The sequence below is a fragment of the Gallus gallus genome, chromosome 1 (genome assembly GCF_016699485.2).
Source record: "Gallus gallus isolate bGalGal1 chromosome 1, bGalGal1.mat.broiler.GRCg7b, whole genome shotgun sequence".
In the NCBI taxonomy this organism is placed as follows: domain Eukaryota; kingdom Metazoa; phylum Chordata; class Aves; order Galliformes; family Phasianidae; genus Gallus; species Gallus gallus.
The window spans coordinates 154377262-154395913 of record NC_052532.1 but is presented as its reverse complement, the minus strand read 5'-3'; the positions used below and the strand labels follow the sequence as shown (position 1 = coordinate 154395913).

At 45.8% G+C, this 18652-nt stretch overlaps 1 protein-coding gene and 1 long non-coding RNA gene across 34 annotated transcripts in view; one reads left to right on the top strand and one right to left on the bottom strand.

Moving 5' to 3' along the window:
* Positions 1–4309, top strand: LOC121109409. The gene is made up of 3 exons (XR_005862687.2): positions 1–115; positions 686–863; positions 1825–4309. It is a non-coding gene; the product is annotated as an uncharacterized LOC121109409 (long non-coding RNA).
* An 11305-nt stretch (positions 4310–15614) lies between these two features.
* MYCBP2 (MYC binding protein 2, E3 ubiquitin protein ligase) overlaps positions 15615–18652 on the bottom strand; it is a 203873-nt gene continuing 200835 nt past the window's right edge. For all 33 annotated transcript variants that reach the window (XM_015277213.4, XM_015277190.4, XM_046901818.1 and 30 more), the window contains 3 exons: positions 17936–18043; positions 17578–17743; positions 15615–16416 (listed from right to left, as the gene is read on the bottom strand). In XM_015277213.4, the coding sequence (XP_015132699.2) occupies positions 16301–16416; positions 17578–17743; positions 17936–18043 (390 nt within the window). In that variant the 3' untranslated portion in view covers positions 15615–16300. The remainder of the gene's footprint in view (positions 16417–17577; positions 17744–17935; positions 18044–18652) is intronic.

Sequence of the window (18652 nt, the reverse complement as noted above, 5' to 3'; positions counted from 1 at the left end):
ACCAAAATGGCGGCGGCGCACTGCGTAGCGCCGCGCCTCCTCCCGCCCCCAGGCGCCCAGGGGCGGCGCTACGCGTAATGGCCGCCCCTAACGGTCGTTAGCGGGCGTTAGGCTGGTGGGTGTCTGTGCTCTGCGCTGCTCTGCGGGCAGGGAATAGAGGAGGGAAACTCAGAGAAGTTAGCGAGGGCAACGTTGCGGAGGAGTTGGGTCTTTCCGGACCCGAATCTATCTATAATTTGAAAGCCCGATGTCAGGCTAGCCTTTGGGCTTAATATGGTGGAGGAATGAGCTGCTGGAAAGGAGCTCTGCGAATGATCTGGATGTCCAGGTGGACAGTAGGTTGGCTGAGTTTGACCTGGGACTGTTCAGCCTGCGGGAAAAAAAAAAAAAAAGAAAAAGAAAAAGACTCGGGGGCTGGAAGGGGGGAAATCTTATCAATGCTTATAAATATCTAAAGGGTGGGAGTCAGGTAGGTGGGGTCAGGCTCTTTTCAATGATGCCCAACAACAGAATAGGGGACAGCAGACAAGAACTGGAACACAGGACATTCCATCTGCACATGAAAAACTTCTTTTCTGTGAGGGTGACAGAGCACTGGAAGAGGCTGCCCAGAGAGGCCATGGAGTCTCCTTTTCTGGGGATATTCAAAACTCACCTGGACGCTTTCCTGTGTAACCTACTGTAGGGCACCTGCTTTAGGAGGGGGTCAAACTCTATGATCTGCAGAGATCCCTTCCAACTCCTACAATTCTGTGAAGCAAATATCAGTGGGTCCAGCAGCACTCAGAATGAAGGTCTTGGGGTACTGCCAAGAAGATAAAGTGATGTAAAGTGATGACAGCTTTCCTTGGCTGTGAATGTTGGTGTGTTTCCCCTGCAAACATGTTACATTGCATACAGCACGCTGTTCAGTCTTTTAAGTGGCTGAAATTTTTAAAATTGAGATTGCCAAAACATAAAGAATTGTGAAATCGTTTCCACTCAATCCTGATTTCTTCAGAGATTTCTTATAAATAGCTGGATGTGGCCCAATGATTTCCCCCTCTTGGAACAGTGTTGACACAGAGTAGCAGTTCCTCAGTGATCTCTAAGGTGTCAGTGTCTCTCAGTTCCTCATGAAACACCTCACGTGAAAACATATCTGCAGCTTTGCTTACGTGCTTGAAGGCTGTTAAAAATAAGCTTGATTGTTTGGTTTGTTTCTGCTACTTTTGATCTAGTTCCTTCCGATTATTGGTGGGAGAAAAATTACTTGTATACAAATAGCAATGCTTTCCCATGATAAATGATCATTTTAATATTGAAATTATATAATAGAATAATCACTTCTCTCAAACCCAAGATGTATTGTGAGGTTTACTGTAGCTCAGCCATTATGATTCTGTGTGTATTTGTCTAAGTCTTGGTGTCTAGCCTTCAGCTTTTGAGTAAAACTGGGTTGAGAGCTGAGTTATCTTCTTTAGTGTTAATGAGCAACTCAGTTGTGCTTGTAATAGCATATAATAGCTATGTGACTGCTGTGATGAAGTTCTGGTGTCTGCAGAAAAATGTCTTTTGAAAAGGGAGTGGAATGTCTTGAAAAAAAAATATTTTGGGGGGTTTGTATAGAAGACTCAGGAGATGCAACAGGGCTGCAATTTCAGTGTTTTGAGGTAACATTATTTTATAACCTGTAATACACTGTGTGTAGGTATGATGACATACTGAGGAAGTCTTATTGCACTGCTTTGCAGTTTTTACTTCTTGATTCTCAGAATTAAAAGTAGTTTGCTTCAATTCCTGTGCCCTTATTTCCTTTTCTGTAATTGCTTGTGTTTGTTTTAGACACACTGCGTGTAGGAGGAGAAGAGGATGTGCAGAAGGAACTCTGTGCATCACACTAGTTGATGGTGTAGCAGCCAGAATCAGCGTGAACAGCAGCTGCAGCTCTGCATGGAGCCAATTCAGGCACAGGATATGGTGGAAAGCACTGCCAACTGTGCCTGTAGTGTCCGCTAGCAAAGCACAAGGATGGGCAAGTTTGCCAGGACTGAATAAAAGAAAACCTAAGAGCAGCTGGTGGTGTGGGCATCTTCTTCTGGTACCTGATGAACACTTCAAAGCTGGCTCTGGGCAAAGCCATGTTTATAGAGCTCTTGGACTCTGAGTTAGCTAGAGCTTAGACAAGTGGCAGCAGGGAGAGAAAGACGCAAGTAACAAAGGCCCAAAGACAGCATTCACAGATCTCTGGGCTGGTCTGTGAAAGAGCTGTGAGGCATTCTGGGAACGTTGCTGGTGATTGTGACTGAGAAGTGCTGTGAGCAGAAATGAGCTATGAAGCAACTTCTGAAAGGTTGCCTCACCCAGTTCTGAATACTGAGTTGTATGTTGTAGAGCTGGTCCTGACCTAGGATTTCCAAGGTGTTCCATCAATGTGATATTGAACAATTATGACCTTCCTGAATGTCTCTGTGGTGACAGGGACACCGTGTCAGACAATACAGTTCCAATGATAGTATCTTTTGATAAATCTTCAGATTTGACATCTTCTGGACTTGCAGCTTCATTTGCTACATGATTGCCAGCTCTGACAGTGCAGCCTGAAGCTTTAGTTCTTGGAAACCATTAGCAGATGTGTCTTTATTAGGTAGTTTGTTTGCCTTATGATTTAATAAACAAAAGATGAGATTTTGAGAAAGGAGAATTTTAAATAATACATATGAATGTATTTGTACCTGTATCTTTTAATAGCACCAGAAATAGTCTCCAGTATTCAAAAGTTAGGTTTTTGTGTGAAACTGCCTTGTAATTTTAAATTTTTCTTGCAGAGAGGGAGAGGCTTTCTGAATTTTGACCTTGACAGGCTGAAGAAATGGGCTGACAAAGAACACTGACAAAGAACCTCACAAAATTCAAGAATGAAAAGTGCAAAGTCCTGCACCTTGGGAGGTCCCCAGGCACCAGTACAGGCTAGGGACCACCCAGCTGGCAAGCAGCTCTGCAGGAAAGGACCTAAGAGCCTTGCTATATATTAGAACATGTCAACATGAGTCATCAGTGTGTCCTTGCTGCAAAAAAGGCTAACAGTATTCTTGGTTGCATTAGGCAAAGTATCACCAGCAGGACAAGAGAGATGATCCTTCTGCTCTATTCACCATTGGTGAGGCCACATGTGGAGTACTGAGTCCAGTTTTGTGCTCCTCAGTAGAGCAAAGGCATGGACATATTGGAAAGAGTCCAGTGGAAGACCACCAAGATGATCAAGTGTCTGGAGTACCTCTCCTGTGAGGAAAGGCTGAGAGAGCTGTGACTGTCCAGCTTGGAGAAGAGAAGGCTCTGGGGGAATCCTATCAATATCTGTAAATACTGCAGGGAGGGTGCAAAGAGGACAGAGCAGGCTCTTTTCATTGGTGCCCAGTGCTAGGACAATTGGCAGTGGGCATTAACTGGAACACGGGAGGGCACTGGCACATGTTACCCAGAGAGGCCATGAAGTTTCGTGCTTGGAGATCTTCAGAAGCCACCTGGACCTTGGCCTGGGCACTCTGCTCGGGGTTTCTCTGCTTAGCAAGGGGGTTTGACATCCAGGGGTTTCTGCCAGCCTCAACCATTCTGTGAAGTTTCTTTCTTTCTGGTTGGAGAGCCTCTCAAAGCAAAGATTTGAAGCAGCCATCACTATCATCATGTGAAAATGAGGAGCAGTCCACAGACACCCCTCCATAAGAGCTGAGAACAATCTCTGAAAACAGCCTGACTTCTAACAGGAGGTCTTGCCACATCAGGATGAGGTGGTACATGTACACTTCTTGCCGTTTCAGCTGACAGACTGTCTATGGCAACTGATAAAGTCTGCAGTGGTATTGCAACAGTGAGATCTTGGCTGTAGGTGCTATAGCTTTTACAACCAGAAGTCTTTTTTGTTTTGATTTTTTGGCTGTATTCAAGAAGCTCTGAAACAGTTAGGCATTGGCTGTGCTCCAGCCTAATAAGCCTGGCTGTTAGTTAGAACAGATTGTCTTGATGGAGATCACATGGCATGTGTGGGACAACTGGGGGATCAGGTCCAGCCAGCATGGGTTCGTGAAGGGCAGGTCCTACTTGACCAACCTAATCTCCTTCTGTGATTGAGCGACCCACCTGGTGGATGAGGGGAAGGCTGTTGATGTGGTCTACCTTAACATCAGCAAAGCCTTCAATACTGTCTCCTACAGTATTCTCCTGAAGAAGCTGCAGCCCATGGCTTGGATACGTACACTGGGTAAGGAGCTGGCTGGAGGGCCAGGCCCAGAGAGTGGTGATGAATGGAGTTAAATTCAGCTGGTGACCGGTCACAAGTGGTGTTCCTCAGGGGTCGGTGCTGGGGCCTGTCCTCTTCAATATCTTTATTGATGACCTGGCTGAGGGCATTGGGTGCACCCTCAGTAAGTTTGCAGATGACACCAAGTTGGCTGGAAGTGTTGATCTGCCTGGGCATAGCGAGGCCCTACAGAGGGATCTGGACAGGCTGAATCACTGGGCTGAAGCCAATGGGATAAGTTTCAGCTAGTGCCAGGTCCTGAGTTTGGCCACAGCAACCCCTGGCAGTGCTACAGGCTTGGGGCAGAGTGGCTGGAAGACTGTGTAGAGGAAACTGATCTGGGGGTATTGATTGATGCTCACCTGGATATGATCCAGCAGTGTGCCCAGGTGGCCAGGAAGGCCAATGGCATCCTGGCTTGCATCAGAAATAGTGTTGCCAGCAGGGGCAGGGAGGTGTTCATCCCTCTGTACTCAGCACTGGTGAGGCTGCACCTCGAGTACTGTGTCCAGTTTTGGGCCTCTCACTACGAGAAAGGCACTGAGGCCCTGGAGCATGTCCAGAGAAGGGCAGCTAAGCTGGTAAGGGGTCTGGAGCACAGGCCTTATGAGGAGCAGCTGAAGGAGCTGGGATTGTTCAACCTGGAGAAGAGGAGGCTCAGGGGAGACCTTACGGCTCTCTACAACTTCCTGAAGGGAGGTTGTGGTGAGGTGGGAGTCAGCCTCTTCTCTGGTGTAACAGTGATAGAACTGGAGTGAATGGCCTCAAGTTGTGTCAGGGGAGATTCAGGCTGGACGTCAGGAAATGCTGCTTTTCTGACAGAGTGGTCAGGTGCTGGAATGGGCTGCCCAGAGAGGAGGTGGAGTCACCAACCCTGGAGGTGTTCAAGGAATGTTGAGACATTGTGTTGAGGGACATGGTTTAGTGGGGAAATATTGGTGATGGGTGGACGATTGGACTGAATGATCTTGGAGGTCTTTTCCAGCCTTGGTGATTCTATGAATTGTGTCTGGCTAGGAAAAAAAAATGCAAAGGTGAAAATAATGGAGTTGCAAGAGAGTTAACTAAGAATTAAGTAGACCGAATCCAACTATTATGAGGATACTGTGTGAGGCTTGCAAGAAGGACGTGGGTAGCCCATTCCAGTTTAATGAAGATACAAGTTGTGGATAACATGGGGAGACTTGTGAGATGTGGCTGGCACACCTGGTCTGAGTTACTCATGACCACCTTATTCCTCAATAGATTGCTGAAAAATAAAGGAAAGACAAGTTTGCTTTTCATTGATGCCAAGTGTTTTCCAGTGATGGATATCATTAGAGAAGCTTCTCTTATTATTTTAGTATGTCCATACAGAAAAAGTTTTCTAGGAGGCAGGAAGCATTTACACTGCTGGAATACAGCACTATGGACTGACAAAATATGTACACAGTATCTGTCACACACAAAGAAAAGCCAAGTAGAAGAGGAGCTGAAACTCATAATTTTTTTAAAAAAGAAGCCAGCCACAGGTGAAATGGTCCTTAAAACAGAAGGTCTCAACCTAAGTCTTGCACACAGGACCTTTTGATGCTCTCAGGGGCACAGAAAAATAAGAAGATATATAGAACTGAGGATGAGTGACAGCAAGATGGTGTGTTGCCTGCAGCAGGTTGATTTCTTGATATTGTTGCCTGTAATGCAGTAAGAGCTGGGGTGAATTGCTGTAAAGGGTTCCTCAGAGCTCTGTGTCTGGATATTTCTGTCACTAGAGTCTATAGTGACTCTTTCCAGCTGGATAGCTCGAATGGCTTCTTCATCAGGAAAAGCTGTATCACTCTTCTATGTTTTGTAGGATTACATAATAAAATTTTCATCTTTGATGCAGTAAATCTCAGCTTTGCTTTGGGCAGGAGTTCAGTAGAGATGGGCTGAGTGTGGTGAGTCATGCCAGTAACAAAACAGATAGGAGGTGAGCATTTCCATGGCACGGGCCATGGATCACCAGCTGAGAACATTACTTGAGGCTTCTGGAAAGGGATAGTGCTGGGTCAGGCTGACCTGACATGCTACCAGTAGAAGAGCTTTGTGTTTTACAGCAATCTTCTGTCCTGTGGGTCTCCCTGAAAAGCAGTTTAGCTGTCTCTGACTGGAGGTGAGGAGTCAATAAGATAGCAAGATAGCAGTTGTGAAATTAAAATCCCAAACAGGTTTGTTGCTAAGAGAGGGCTAGCATTTGCATTAGGATCGAATGCCTTGGTAACTAGGCAGTGAAAGAGGGCACCTTGGCTCCTGCATGGACATCCTAATGCAGGTTGCTGGTGTTGCTGCTCCTTGACAGAGTCCACTGACAAAACCTGCCTCTGAGCAAGTACTTTTAAAGGGCTGTCATTCACAGAATCACAGAATGGCCTGGGTTGGAAAGGACCTCAAGGATCCTCAATCTCCAACCCCCCCTGCCACAAGCAGGGCCACCAACCTCCACATTTAATACTAGACCAGGCTGCCCAGGGCCCCATCCAACCTGGCCTTGAACACCTCCAGGGACGGGACATCCACAACCTCTCTGGACAGCCTGTTCCAGCTCCTCACCATTCTCTCTGTAAAGAACTTCACCCTGACACCCAACCTAAATCTTCTCCCCGTCAACTTAAAACCATTTCCCCTCGTCCTGCTGTTATCTACCCTTTCAAAGAGTTAACTCCCCTCCTGTTTATAGGCTCCCTTTAGGTACTGGAAGGCTGCAATGAGGTCACCCCAGAGCCTTCTCTTCTCCAAGCTAAACAAGCCCAGCTCCCTCAGCCTGTCTTCATAGGGGAGGTGCTCCAGCTTCCTGATCATCTTTGTGGCCCTCCTCTGGATCCCCTCCAACAGCTCCCTGTCTTTCTTGTATTGGGGGTCCCAGACCTGGGCATGGTGTGCCAGATGGGGCCTCACAGGGGCACAATAGAGAAGGACAATCACCTCCATGTCCCTGCTGGCCACCCCTCTCATGATGGAGCCCAGGATACCATTTGCTTTCCGAGCTACAAGAGCTGCTGGCTCATGTTAAGTTTTTCATCCATCAGGACCCCCAGGTCCTTCTCTGCAGGGCTACTCTCAAGGACTGCTCCTTCCAGTGTGCATATATGCCTGGGATTCCTCTGGCCCAAGTGCAAAACCTAATGAGGTGAGGTTCACCCGGGCCCACCTTTCAAGTCTGTCAAGGTCCCTCTGAATGGCATCCCTTCCTTCCTCCGTGTCAACCGCACCACTCAGCTTGGTGTCATCAGCAAACTTGCTGAGGGTGCACTCGATTCCGTCGTTGATGTCATTGATAAAGATGTTAAAGAGCACCGGTCCCAAGACAGACCTCTGGGGGATGCCGCTCATTACTGGCCTCCACCTGGACATAGAACCATTGATCACCACCCTCTGTCTGCGGCCTTTCAACCAGTTCCTTATCCATTGGGTGGTCCACCCATCAAATCCACAGCCCTCCAGTTTGGAGATAGGGATGTGGTGGGGGACCATATCAAAGGCCTTGCAGCAATCAGTTGCTGTGGTTCTGGCCGGGAAGCTCCTCCTCAATCTACCTTGGCAATCAAGCATTCAGGTTCACCAGTCATGTTTCTAAGCCTGTTAGGAATTATTTAGATGGCATATTACTACAAGTGGAGTGTACTCTGCCCACCACAGTGAGCCACCTGAATCTGCAGGCATCTAGGCATGGTACATCTCCCCATCACGGGGTAAGCATTGTTTGCATTGTAGTATGTTTGGTGCCCACCTTCCCTCTTGGTGGGGCTGGCATGTTGGGGTGGATAGCACTGGAGAGAGCCAGGAATGTGGCTTTGTGGAGTGGGACTCATTTATGGGGCAGCTGACTGAGCAGAAAGGATAAGCTGCATGGGTAGGTGTACACATAGGCACAGTGTACTGACTCAGAAACAAACCTTCAGAAGAGGAGCTGGAAACACTAGATGCTGAGAGCTTCTGTGGGCTGAGGATGCTGAAATAACTGGGTCCATCCCTCAGGCAGCAACCTTCTCCCATACCAAAGAATGGTGCTTGCTCATGCAAGTAGCTGCAGCGCTAGAAGCCAAGCTACAAACAGGTAGCTGCATGAGGGGTTCATGCAAAATGGAGGCAGTTTGGTGCAGGGGCACAGCCCTGACTGACTTCTGTGGTGGAGCAGTAATGGGCTGAAGGTATATCTTGGAGCCAAGGGGCTACCTCCACCATTGCTGCCCCAGATGGATGGGGCTCTCACAGGCTGGTTTGCTCCTCAGCCACCTGTAGGTCTGTAGGAGCAGACCTGGGTTGGCGATGTCACTGATGCCAGGACAAACCGTGCGTTAGCTATTGGAACTGTGAATAAGTGACCCACAAATGCTACATTTGTCATACCAGTTTTGTCCTCCTTGTAGAGCCCTGTTTCTTGTTCACTTTTACTTATGGCTACCTCATGGGATCTGTGTAGAAAAAAAAAATACAATACTTCGAGTTCTGCTTACAAGGTTTTCGATTACCAAACCCTGAAGAAACAGTTGCATCCAAAGTACTCAAATTACTCCTAAAACTTTTGCTCCAGACACCTCATCAGCTTTGTTGCCCTTCTCTGGACATGCTCCAGGGCCTCAATATCTTTGCTGTAGTGAGGGGTCCAAAACTGAACACAGTACTCGAGGTGCAGCTTCACCAGAGCTGAGTACAGGAGGACGATCACCTCTGTGCTGAATACAGGAGCAGTACTACCTCATGTCCCTCCTGAATCCCAGCAGGCCGTAAGGACCATGACTGTCAGGCCTTGATAGTGACTGGCTAATTGTGCCACATTAACTTTTACTGTAATTGCTGTGTGCTGAGGAAGTAGATACACCCATGAAAGTTTAGGCTGTTAAATGAATGATGTGTAAGCCAAGCTGTAGACTCACCTTGGCTGCAGCAGACACGGTGGTGTAAGCAAGAACTGAGTGCTTCCATTGCATGGGCTGTGGAACAGCAGCTGACAGAAAAGCATGTAAAACTGCTGGGAAGGTACACAGCCACCTCACTGTGTGCTGAGCTGATTAGTGGCCTGCACTGACATCTGGCTATAATCGGCAGCTGAGATTGGCGCAGGGGGGAGAGGTGGTGACGTGAGTGTCTGGCACTGCGTACAAGAGGAGTCCAACGGTGTAGGTGTCAGTGTGGGAGCTGAGCTCTGCTTGAGAGCCTGACCCTCACACCTGACTGTGCTGTGTACCTGGGAGAAGGAATCAAAGAGGGGCAGATGTGTTGGGCGAAAATATTCCAACACTGCCTGTCCCTCACTCAGTCCTCTGTATACACTGAACGTGGCATGTTGTTTAGCATTCCTTTCCCTGCTGTAATGTCATTTTCTTGAATTAATTCTAATGTTATTCTAAAAAGAAAGGCAGAAAATCTCAAAAATAGAATTCAGGTGTAACTGCTGTGCTATACATGGAAATTTTCTAAAAATGCTCAAATTGTCTACTCTGTAATAATTTCTGCAATTCAGGGCTGCAAGGATCTGTATCAAGAACTTATGCAGCAATCACACGGTCTGCCAGATACTCACACCCTATAGGTTGGTGCAGTGTCCACTGGAAACACTGACTGAGAATAGACTGGGAGGAGCCAGCAGCTCTTTTAATCCCTAATGGCTATTAAAAAGGCAGGATAATAATAGGTTGCACCACGTTCCATTTCGATACTTTTCCTTATCTCCTTTCTCTTTCATCAAAGGAACCCAGATCCACTGGGACCAAGTGAAGGAAGATGAGGAAAGGTGATGCACACATCTAAGCCAATGTTGTGTTGTTTTTAAATTGGGGAGGTGAAAATACCCAGGAGTTATTCCTTCCCTAGGTAGAGCCAATAACTGGCTGATGGGTCTGCTCACAGCAGGCTCACCTAACTGTACAGCATAATCTTAAGTTCACCTTACCCTTTCATACCTCTTGAAGAACTGGCAGTTCTGCAAAGAACAAAGCTAACTCAGCTCTCTGTCTTCTGGAGAGTTAACTTTCACTGAGCACAAAAGCCCTGAATTTCTGGCTCCCTCTTCTGTTTCCTGCCAGTAGTCCTGGCTACCTTTTTTGTTTTGTGCTGCCACTTCATGGCACAGAGTAGAGAGTAATGGAAGCATCTTAGAGAGGAAGGAGAGGCAGTGAGAGGAAAAGCTGAAAAATCCACTGTTGTTAACCTTGCTGGGGTACAGGAAGAGGCTCCTAAAATGGAGAAAGAGTCACCAGAAAGGAATGGAAGAAGAAAAAGGGCTTGTCTGTGGTGGATGAGGACAGAAATAAGGACCTGAGAGTCCTTGTGAAGAGCAGGAAAACAGTGACATGAGAGTTTGAGTATGGGCGAGAGAAAGTTTAATCTGAACAGTATGGCAGGGAGTTGTAATAAATACACTTCTACTTTCTGTGCTTTATATTACTCTCATTGTACTCTAATCACTGAATCACAAAGTCGTATAATTGCTCAGTTGGAAAAGACCTTAAAGATCATCGAATCCAAGCACAACCTAACCATACTACCCTAACAACTTTCCACTAAATCATGTCCCTGAGCACCACATCCAAGCAGTTTTTAAACACATCCAGGGATGGTGACTCAACCACCTCCCTGGGGAGCCTATTCCAGTGCTTAACAACCCTTTCTGTAAAGAAGTGTTTCCTAATATCCAACCTAAAGTTTCCCTGGTGCAACTTGAGGCCATTTCCCCTAGTCCTGACACCAAAGAGAAGAGACCAACCCCACTCTCGGTGTAAGCATCTTTCACATATAGGAAGAGAGCAATAAGGTCTCCCCTCAGCCTCCTCTTCCCCAGACTAAACAGCCCCAATTCCCTCAGCCTCTCCTCATAAGCCATATTCTCCAAGCCCTTCACAAGCCTTGTTGCCCTTCTTTGGACCTGCTCCAGCACCTCAATTTCCTTTTTGTACCGAGGTGCCCAAAACTGAACACAGTACTCAAGGTGAGGTCTCTCACCTTGTTGGATGCCATTGGCCTTCTTGGCCACCTGGGCACGCTGCTGGCTCATATTCAGCCAACTGTTCATCAGGACACCAAGGTCCCTTTCCATCAGGCAGCACTCCAGCCACTCCTCCCCAAGCCTGTAGGGTTGCCGGGGGTTGTTGTGACCAAAATGCAGGACCTGACACTTGGCCCTATTGAAACTCATACAATTAGCCTTGGCCCATTGATTCAGTTGATCCAAGTCCCTCTGTAGTGCCCTTCTCCACTCAGGCGGATCAACAGTCCCACCCAACTTGGAGTCATCTGTAAACTTACTGAGGGTACACTCCAACCCCTCATCAAGATCATTAATAAAGATGTTAAATAGAAGCAGCCCCAGTACTGAGCCCTGGGGGACACCACTCATGACTCGCCACCAACTGGATTTAACTCCATTGACCACCCAGTTTCACCCAGTGGTGCGTACGCCCATCCAAACCATGGGCAGCAGCCAGCTTTCCACGAGAATGTTGTGGGGGACAGTGTCAAAGGCTTTACTGAAGTCCAAGTAGACCACATTGACAGCCTTACCTCCATCCACTAAGTGGGTCACCTTGTCGTAGAATGAAATCAGGTTTGTCAGACAGGACCTACCATTTGTAAACCCATGCTGACTGGGCCTGATCCCCTGGTTGACCTTTAACTGATCCATGACGGCTCCCAAGATTATCCATTCCATAACCTTCCCAGGCACTGAGGTGAGACTGATAGATCTGTAGCTATCAGGATCATCTTTCCGGCCCTTTGTGAAGATGAGCATCACATTTGCCACTCTCCAGTCTGCTGGGACATCCCCTGTTAGCCAGGACTGCCGAAGAATGATTGAGAGTGGCTTTACAACCACATTCAGCAGCTCCCTCAGCACTCTAGGGTGCAATCCATCCGGCCCCATGGACTTGTGAGCATTCAGCTTTTGGAGCAGGTTCAAAACCATCTCATCATGGATCATGCAGAGCTTTATTCTGTTCCCCATCCGTATCTACTAGCGCATGGGGCTGTGTTCCCAGAGAGTAACAAGTCTTTCTACTAAAGACTGAGGCAAAGAAGGCATTAAGTACCTCAGCCTTATCCTGATCCTTGGTCACCAAGTTGCTCTTGATGTCCAACAAGAGATGGAGATTCTCCCTAGCCCTCCTCTTGTTGTTAATGTATTTATCAAAATATTTACTGTTGTCCTTTACCTTAGTAGCCAAGTTCTGTTCTATCTGGGCTTTGGCTTTTCTAATTTTCTGCCTGCACAGCTTCACTACCTACCTGTAGTCATCATAAGTAGCTTGCCCTCTCTGCCAGAGACCATAAACTTTCCTTTTGTTCTTGAGATCCAGCTGAAGGTCTCTGTTCAGCCAGTCCAGCCACCTAGCCTGTCGGCTCATCTTCCGTGACTTGGGGATGGTCAGCTCCTGCACCTTTAAAATTACTTCCTTCAAGTATTCCCAGTCTTCCTGGGTTCCCACGCTCTGCAAACTACCTCCCAAGGGACCCTCTCAACCATGGTCCTAAAGAGATTAAAGTCTGTCCTCCAGAAGTCCAAGGTGGCAGTTCTGCTGACTCCCCTCTGTGGTTCAACGAGGATCAAGAAATCTAGCATCTCGTGATCACTATGCCCCAGATAACGTCCTACCTTTACATCCCCCACAAGACCTTCTCTGTTAAGAAACAGCAGGTCCAGGATTTTGCTTCCCCTCGTTGCCTCCTTCACCAGCTGTGTCACAAAGTTATCTCCCACACACTCTAGGAACCTCTGGGACTGTTCCCTATCTGCTGTATTGTAAATCCTGCAGATGTCTGGGAAGTTGAACTCCCCCACAAGAACAAGGGGGAGTGACCTTGAGACCTCACCCAACTGTCTATAAAGTATCTTGTACACCTCTTCATCCTGTTTGGATGGCCTGTAGCAGACCCCCACAGTAATATCAGTCTTGTTGGCCTTCACTTTTATTCTGATCCATAATCTCTCCACCCTATCATCACCATCAATAATTTCCATACATTCACAGTCTTTCTTAACGTAAAGGGCTACACCAGCACCCTTCCTGCCTTGCCTGTCTCTTTTAAAAAGTCAGTAGCCATCCATCTCAGCACTCCAGCTGTGCGAGTCATTCCACCATGTTTCTGTGATGGTGATTATATCGTAGCTTTCCGATTGCACAGTGACCTCCAGCTCCTCCTGTTTATTACTCATGCTGCGTGCATTAGTGGAAAGGCACCTGAACTGGGCCTCCTTTTGAGTGGCAGCAGCCCTAATACCCTCATGACCATACTCAGGTGTTTCCACAGCCACCAACCTCACACCAACACTCGTGTTCTTCCTACAAAAGGGTGAGTCGTCCTTCTCGTTCATCAAGACACAAGGCTGTGGGATCTTATTAGCACATCCCTCTCCTGCAAGCACTGGGACATTACATACAGGCTCCATTCAACTGACCTCCGTTACATCCCCACCCCCCTTTGTGCCTAGTTTAAAGCTCTATCAATGAACCTTCCCAAACTCCCCTCTTAAGACCCCTTTCCACTGGTAGGAGAAGCTACTCCTATCAGTTGCCAGCAGGCCTGGTCTGCTGCAAACAGAGGAGAGGTCAAAAAACCCAAACCCCTGCTGGGCACACCAGGCTCAGAGCCAGGTATTAATCCATTCGCCCATCATATTTAGTCCCTCATTATTCCCCATAACTGGAGAGATAGAGGAGAACACAACTTGCGCTCCCGAACCCTTTACATGTCATGCCCACCCCCTGAAGTCCTTTTTCAAAGTCTTTCGGGAATGTTGTCCTATATCATCACTGCCTACCTGAAACAACAATAGGGGATAGTAATCTGAGGGCCAAACTAGGGAAGGAAGTTTCTTCCTCCCATCTTTGACTCTGGCTCCCAGGAGGCAGCAGACCTCCCTGTGTAGAGGGTCTGCTCTACATATTGGCCCTCCTGCTCCCTTCAGCAGAGAGTCACCAATGACAATGACATCATTTTTCCTTTGCTGAGGTTTTGATGCTCAGTGAGGTCTGGTTAGACTTTGGTAACATCACCAACTGGGGAGAACCATCATCACTGCCATTGTCCATCCAGCCAGAGCCACATCCAGCCTGGCCTTGAATGCCTCCAGGGATGGTGCATCCACAACCTCCTTGGGCAACCTGTTCCAGTGTGTCACCACCCTCTGTGTGAAAAACTTCTTCCTAATATCCAACCTAAGCCTCCCCTGTCTCCGTTTAAAACCATTCTCCCTTGTCCTACCACTGTCCACCCTCATAAACCGTTCCCCTTCCTGTTCCCTCCTCTGTTCCCCCTCCTGTTTATATGTTCCCTTCAAGTACTGGAAGGCCACAATGAGGTCTTCACGGAGCCTTCCCTCCTCCAAGCTAAACAATCCCAGTTCCCTCAACCTTTCCTCATAGCAGAGGTGCTCCAGCCCTCCGATCATCTTAGTGGCTCTCCTCTGGACCTGCTCCAAGAGCTCCACGTCCTTCCTGTACTGGGGGCCCCAGGCCTGGACGCAGTACTCCAGATGGGGCCTCACAAGAGCCGAGTAGAGGGGGACAATCACCTCCCTCTCCCTGCTGGCCACCCCTTTTTTAATGCAGCCCAGAACACAGTTGGCCTTCCGGGCTGCAAGTGCACTGCTGGCTCATGTCCAGTTTCTCATCTGCCAGGACCCCCAAGTCCTTCTCTGCAGGACTGCTCTCAAGGAGATCTTCCCCCAGTTTGTATAAATACCTGGGACTGCCCTGACCTATGTGTAGCACCCTGCACTTGGCCTTATTGAACCTCATTAGGTTTTCATGGGCCCACTTTTCCAGCCTCTCCAGGTCCCTCTGGGTACTTCCCTTCCTTCCAATGTATCGACTGCACTGCTCAGCTTGGTGTCACTTAAAAATGACTATCAAACCTCAGGGCAGAAAGTGTACCCTCCACATCTCAGAAAGTGTTTTCACACAAGACTAGAGAAAAGGCTGGTGATGTATTTACAAAAAACCAAAGTCAGTAAGACATTACCAGCCAACACAGAACCACAAAGGCAGAAGAACCCTTCAAACACATCGACCTTTTATATTTTTCATTTCCCGTCACCCTCCCAAAAAATCTGCCTGGTGCTGAAGGTTGGGATGTTCAGGCTCCAAAACACTGTTTCTATTTCAGACTGCAGAGGTGGTTCTGATGACTTTACCTAACTTTAAAGAAGCACATTTTAGTCATCTACATCTGGGTTATCCAGGTGGGAACTCTCTTACACTGAGATGCAATGAACCAAATCCTAGAAGTGCCCGTTCTTTTTAGAAGAATCTTCTGAACTAAATACGAGGAAAAAATCCCTCATTTTAGAAAACGGTCCTGAAAATTAAGACTTACACGTTTGTTAGACTTTCACTGTATAAAAATGTACAGTGGCTTTATTGACATGTACATTCCATTATGTTTACAGCTGCGAGATATGAGGCACACTCAGTATTGCACTTCATTAAAATTTCAGGCTCAAACATAACCCAGAAGTTTAAATGAAACTGCTGTTGTAACTTAATTCTTATACAGGACAAACATTGATACCTTTATATACAGCGTGATACTTGTTACATTTATGCCTTCCTAACACAATTTTTTTTTAATAACAGTCTAGGAAATAAACCAGAATATTCTTTCCCATCCCCACTTGTGATGCGTTACAATTGTACAAGATTACAAAAAGTCAGTATACAATAATCAATATTTTTTTCTTTCTCCTGAAAGCCAGCATCATTCATAGTCCACAGACACACAGATCCTTTAATAGCAATTATTTATTTGTAAATGTTCAATGTTTCCTAGCCGATGACTGTAATGGCCACATGCAAACACCTCACAAGTTTTGATGTCTCGGTTCAAAAAAATGTCAATTTCTCACAGCAAGAATTATGTACATGGTTTTGGCATCCTTCTTGCACTGCAAATTGTTCCTTTTACCTGGGTTATGGAATGGTCCCGTCCTCATCCCAACTGGACTTTATTTTTAGGACATTTGAGGGATGAGGGCACCTGTTTTGCTCTGGTTTAAAAAAAAAAATAATTCTAAAAAGTGTGAGCATTTCTGCAAACCCCACAACCCAGAGCAAATTCTTCACCGGTAGGTGGATGGACAACATGAAGTGGACATTCGGTTCCTTCAAGTTGTTTACCTTTGGGACCTACAGTGAATATATGGGAGAGGGAAAAAGAGGGGGGGGTCAGTGCTTGCAGACTCAACGGAAACAAACATATGATCTTCAAAAACATATTAAGTGAAAGTAATAAAGAATTATATAGTATCAACATAGTATCAACAAGGCTGGAAAAGACCTCCAAGATCATCCAGTCCAGCCATCCACCTACCACCAATATTGTGCAGTATATGTTACTTATATCTAGATGAATATATCTTACCCTTTATTATTGATTCCTTACAATTAATAAGGAGCAGCAGATAGAAAGGTGCTTTTGCAAGAATTCAAGCAAGAAGTCTAAAGGCTTAATAGGCAAAGAGAAATACAGCCATTCAATTCAATGAAGAACTGTTAGCTCTCTACGAGTTATGTCACACATTACATACATATCTAAAGGGAAAAGACTGAATTGCCATGTAATTGAAAGAAACAGAAAAGCAAAGAAGTTTACAGGAAGAGGTAACTGAAATAAATTTCATCAAATCAATAATTGCACAGTCTGAAAGTGAAATCAGTGAATACGAGCAAGAGTTGTACTCTGCAATCAAAAGTAATGTTAAAGTGACATCTCATTTCCTTTTCGTTTACTTCTTTTATGTAGGTATCTTAACGAAAAATGCCACTTGTTTAAACAGCAAGAAATGCAGCACAGTCTAATGAGATCAGCATCACATTAACAGCATGTGAAATTAGAAACTAAGGTACTGGCAGAAGTTAGCACATGGCAGGCACCTAAGTCCAGACACATTTTAATAGTGGCGTGTTACATTCTTCAATATAGCTGTAACATATTGTGTAACATCTGGAGTCTGGATTGGTGTGGGTGAATTGAAATGTCCTTCTGTAACAAGTAAAAACATATGTAATGTTTAAAGGGGCAGTCTGATGTCACTGCCTGCATTATTGCCAGGGAACAAAAGAAAACAAAACAAAACAAAACAAAAAAAAAAAGAAAGATCAAAAGCATGAAGGCATCATCCACAGAGAAAACACATTCCAGCATTACTGCGCTTATAGAATTTAAAATTTGTATGACCAACCCTGTGATATTCCTACAAATTATCAGCAGAGAGAGAAAAACATCCATGAGAACTAATTAGTTATTTCAGAATTCGGTTAGGTAAATTTGCTTTGTAAAAATACTACCTGCAGGACAGTGTGGGAGTTCTTCTTTAGGGATGCTTGTCATTCTTTGGAAATCATCATGGCAAGCATTGCAAAAATGAGTTGTCCCAAAACAGAAAAAAACAGCAACCGAACAGCAGTAGCGGCATTTGTACTCTAGGAAATCTGTACCGTGTTTGGGACACATCTAAATAGAAAGAAGATAAACACTGTTAAATGAAATAGCAATGCTATCCAATAACAATCCAACCAATTTATTTCTACATTTTGTAGTATATATGTCATACAATACATATAGTTGTGAATGACAGTCAGTAATCATATGGCTCACGTACTCTTTGGAATTAGATAATAGGACCAATATGAGCTCTTTGCTTACCTGAGCCCTTGAAACATCAGAGCATGCACCACAGATAAGCTCTCTCGGATCATAGTCATCTCCTTGTCCAGCCTCAGCATCACACCGAGCTTCACCACCAAAATACGCCTAAATTTGATAGAGGAACAATAGGACATTAAACAACAGACAACTGTTATTTTAACTAAACCAACTTTATTGGGAAAAATGATGAATAAAGGCCATTACCATTGTGTACACTATCTTGAATAACTGTAATTCTATACTTGTTTTTGAGGCACTCAGACAATAACTCTCAATCTCAGGATGCAAGATCAAAAACCATGCAACACACTCTGCTCTATGCAAGTGACTGCAAAGGATGGCTTTTGAAAAAGCATTTTGGTGTTATATAGACAGAAGAGAGGCTGAAGGCAGCAGAAATACCTACTACCAGGACACCTTTCTATGAGCTGAAGGGAATAACAGTTTTTATGCTCATGTGGGATCCCTTATAATTAGAATGTTGCTATTTTCTATAAATCCATTATGATTTCTCATGTTATTCTAGCAAGACGCATCTAGCAAGACTGAAATGCACCAGGTAAGACTGTCAACTCTGAATTCCTTCATATACTGAAGTATTTTCACATGGAGTGATGAGATCAGGTGAAGAATAGCACCCTTATCCTCTTCATTACCATCTTGTTTGCTAATGAATAGAATTCTAAATAGATGTTTTTCTCTTAGCTTTCCATG